The 4,336-nt window shown below is 39.0% G+C and overlaps 1 protein-coding gene and 1 long non-coding RNA gene across 2 annotated transcripts in view; one reads left to right on the top strand and one right to left on the bottom strand.

Annotated features, from left to right (window-relative positions):
- Positions 1 to 1,799, top strand: part of LOC107585051 (uncharacterized) — a 14,550-nt gene extending 12,751 nt beyond the window's left edge. The window contains exon 3 of the long non-coding RNA XR_001609209.1: positions 1,789 to 1,799. This is a non-coding gene — a long non-coding RNA (uncharacterized lncRNA). The remainder of the gene's footprint in view (positions 1 to 1,788) is intronic.
- Positions 1 to 4,336, bottom strand: part of rapgefl1 (Rap guanine nucleotide exchange factor (GEF)-like 1) — a 40,751-nt gene that overhangs the window by 20,328 nt on the left and 16,087 nt on the right. The window contains exon 2 of the mRNA XM_016271888.1: positions 2,556 to 2,634. Within this exon, the coding sequence (XP_016127374.1) occupies positions 2,556 to 2,634 (79 nt within the window). The remainder of the gene's footprint in view (positions 1 to 2,555; positions 2,635 to 4,336) is intronic.

The following is a 4,336-nucleotide window of genomic DNA, read 5'->3' as shown; positions in this document are numbered from 1 at the left end:
ATAGATAGATAGATAGAAAGATAGATAGATAGATAGATAGATAGATAGATAGATAGATAGATAGATAGATAGATAGATAGATAGATAGATAGATAGATAGATAGATAGATAGCCTCAAACACAACATACAGCTGGTGTTTTTCAGCACAGAAATTGCACTGAGTGGGTTTTATGAGTGTATGCAGATAAACACATACTCAGACAGCCGCTGTCCGATCACCTGACACAGATGCCGCACTGGAAAAACAAAATCTATGCTTCAGTGGCCAGACAGCCAGAATAATTACAACCTTTGAAAAGTATTGAGGCCGATGGAACACACCCATCACACCCACACACACTCACTCACACACACACACAAGTTACAACATAAACACAGCGAATGGATTTTTCTTTACTCGCATGCTTACATAAGTCGCGTTGGTGAAGTCACACACAAGCATTTAAGCAAAGACATATACTTCTTCGGCATGTAAAATTACCTAAAAATCTGCAAAGACTACCTGTCCCCAATCCTACCACTCAGGAAACCTGAAAGGCGGACTAAATTTAAACTGGAGTATCCCTGAGCCTCTCTGCCTATAATTAAAGAGTCCCCGACATCCGACTAAAATTGACACAGCTATTCCCGTACAAAAAAGGCCCAAGAGGAACTTCTGCAAATGGCACGCGAGATCTAGTAAATCTATATCCAGAGCTGTCACCTCTGCTCGGGTGCCAAAAAACAGCAGCAGTCTGAGCCGCTGGGCAGCTGCGAAAGTTGAACTCGCAGGAGGTAGCCCTGGATCGCGGCCGTCGCAGCGGTTTGGATTCTGGCCAGGCCGACTCCACCGGGACTGTCAATGTGTGAAGAGCTAAAAGCACTATCAGTCCTGAGTGAAAAGGAATCATCCTGCTTTGAAATCCTTTTATTAAACCCCTCAAATGAGCCTTAACGAGTGGGAAGTCTATGAGACGGGGCTTTTCTAAGCAGGAAGCAGACATGTTACCACAACAAAAAGATCTGATTAGGCCTGGATTAGGTCAAGTCAAAGACCAGGAAAAAAGGTGTGGAAAGTGGGAAGATAAATGGCCCGGGAGGAGGGAGAGGAAAGAGAAAGAGAGGAGCGGATCATAAGACGAGGTGGTGACGGCAGTCAGGGAAGATTAGCGAGGGTCACTGATTGCCGCAGACTCTCGGGGGGCCGCCGCACAGCAGACACGCTGCATTAGGAGTGCTGAGGCATGCAGATGGGCCTCCCCAGGAATACCTTTGTGCTTAAAGTCCACAGACAAGCCCCTCAGACGCCATTATGGTCTGGGTAGAGGGGGCTATGGCACTCACAGAAGGAATGTAGGTCACTGAATTAGAGGGGACTTAGAGAGAGAGGGGTGTCCTCTACACACACACACACACTTATACACACTCTGACACAATGCCTAAAGCTAACAAAACAAACATTCCCCACATTGCACTCTTCTTATCTGAATTTAGGCAACTGATGGGTCCTGAGGGATGAGGGGGGGGTTGTTGGCCCGCAGAGTCTGATAGAGCTAGGTTAGCATTACGGCTAATTGGTAAATCATTGTGACCCAAATCTTAAATGGCATGTGCGACTGTTAGCCCCCTGCGGTAGAAAGACGCTGGGCTCTTCAGCTGTGCTTCAGCATGTGTTGGCTGTCTTTTGGCAGATAATTCAGTTTGTTTTGGAAGTGTTTTGAAGACTTGATAATTCAGAGCTAAATGCTTTTTCTGAAGTTTTGCGAAGTAAACAAACGGATTGGAGAACATGTAGGACACTAGCATAGCTGTCTGTGTGATAATTCAGTTTCAAACATAACATAACAAGACCTAAAACTAATAAAGTTTTAGATAAAAACTTTAAAAGTTTGGTGAAGCATTACAAAATTTCACCAGAAAGACAATTAGCAAGTTATACATTGATTTAACCAGTTCTGAGTTGTGTCTAGATGGCAAACATTGGTCTGACAAACCATAAAGCGTGGTCACGCTATACTTTGATCATGTAAAAAATTTGTGAGTGAACGAAAAAGCATTGAAATATAATTATGTTCTCCCACCTCATTTTAAAAGTTTTGTGAGAGAACACAAAGTTTCCAAGGGGAACACAAAACATTTTGCTTGACAACGCAAAAGAAAATGTAAAGGTTTTGCGAAGAAATTCAAAATTTTGCATTTAACAAAGAATAAATAATACATTTAACAGGAACTAAATTATGTTAAATCTTAAAATATTCTCAAAAATACTTTATACAATCTATTCCACTTGACCACACCAAATACGTGACCTTCTGGTACTGAAGCAACATTCCTATCATAAATTGCAGTTTAACATTATTCTTAATGTTAATGTTAATGCTAACAGAAATTATATGTTGATAAGACCCTAAATCCCAGCCGTAGCCCTAAAACTGGTTAATAAGGCTATATGATGATCCCAGGTACATGTTCTACTCAGATAAATCACACTAAAACGGGGTTATATAGTCGTCCAATTATGATTTTCAGAAGTTAAGAGGTGTACACTTATGGTTCTGGCGAGGGGAAAGGATACTGCTGAAGCAAGACCTGCTGGAACTTGTCTGGGGCCAAGAAGATTGGGTGCGTCAGCATGAAGTCATCCAGGAGTATTTCTGCAAGGAGTCAGAGAGAAGAACACAACCTTGTTAGTGACATCACAACTCAACAAGATGTTGATGTTCGTCTGACTGAACAAAGTGTTGTGTTGCGGAAATTGACACGAGGAGGACAGTTTAATGCAAGACAAGGAAAGACTGGAAAATCATGCAGACTTCGTCATAGCTGTTCTTGTTCGACAGGTTGTGAACGCTCGCTCTATGAGTATGTGTGGAGAAACAAAGTTAAACCTGCCTTCACCTCTGCTAACACATCTCAAGGACAGTGGGTTTGTGGGTAGAATAAATCATGGCGCTTTCTGGCCCACTTTGGATGCAGTGATGTACTGTACACACACATCTGCCTGTACAAGACAGCAGCTGAAAGCAAAAACGAACAAACTAGCTCACATAAACATCAACAAACAGTGAAAACGACATTATAAACAGAATAATGAATGAGAAATGCTTTGAAAAACTGTGTGAAATGAAATGTGTATAATATCTTTCGATCTGGGGCGCATCTTGACGGTGAGGATTTCAGGACTCTGTTTTGGCTGATGAGAAGACATGATGCTGATTATGTATCTGGGTTATATCAATGTGGAGCACATAAATCATTGATACTTAACTATTAAAAACGTGATCGCTGAGAGGAATGAGAAACAAGTCAGTAGCACGAAATAAATACGTCGGTTCAAAATGCTAAAGCTTTCACGTGTCATGCAAATAAAGCAAAGCAGGCATGAACTAGAGCAAAACAGGGTCACAATATTCAAAGCTAAACTAATACATTCGCATTTCAGAGCAGTAGCTTGAACACTGAATGAATTTGTACCGTTGGTCAGACAGTCAGACAATGAATTTAATTGAGATGAACTGTCAGTTGAATTTTCTCAGCTGATCCATTCGTCTGAACAGCAAAGATTCCCACAATCATGCCCTGCTTTGCATACTGATTTGCAGGCAACAACTGATCACTGATTGGTGCAGACGTGTTTGCTTTAGTTCCTCATTGTGACTATCGAGAAATTACGCAACCGTCCTCCTGTCATTACGGGATACTGGGACGCAAGGCGTTCTAACGTGCATTTTAGAAATGTAACATGTTCAAACCTGCATACTTCACACCTCTGTGCATGTTTTTGTGAAGTCACTCCTCTTTTGAGAGTTACAGGTGAGGAATAATCGAAGCATGCACACCTACCTATCTATTGTATTATATATAAAACACTATAAAATGCAATCTAATATTTATATAAATATTTTTAATAATACAAATAATTGTTTCACTTGATATTATATATATATATATATATATATATATATATATATATATATATATATATGAATTTAAAGTATTAAAGTAAAGTATTTAAAGTATATTAAAATAATAATTAAAATAATAATTATGTATATAAAATAGGGAAAACACAAGGAATAAAATATTTATAAAAATAATTAATGAATGATATAATGCATTGTATTACTATTACGTTATATACATATATGAATTTAAAATAAGTATTTGTATTATTACATATATTAAAATAAATGTGTGTGTAAACAGATATGTGACCCTGGACCACAAAACCAGTCATAAGGTAAATTTTTCGAAATTAAGATTTATACACCATCTCAAAGCTGAATAAATAAGTTTTCCATTGATGTACGGTTTGTTATGATAGGACAATATTTGGCCGAGATACAACTATTTGAA

Source organism: Sinocyclocheilus grahami, unplaced genomic scaffold (assembly GCF_001515645.1).
Source record: "Sinocyclocheilus grahami isolate Dianchi unplaced genomic scaffold, SAMN03320097.WGS_v1.1 scaffold66.1, whole genome shotgun sequence".
NCBI lineage: Eukaryota > Metazoa > Chordata > Actinopteri > Cypriniformes > Cyprinidae > Sinocyclocheilus > Sinocyclocheilus grahami.
This window is presented reverse-complemented; position numbering and strand designations above follow the sequence as displayed.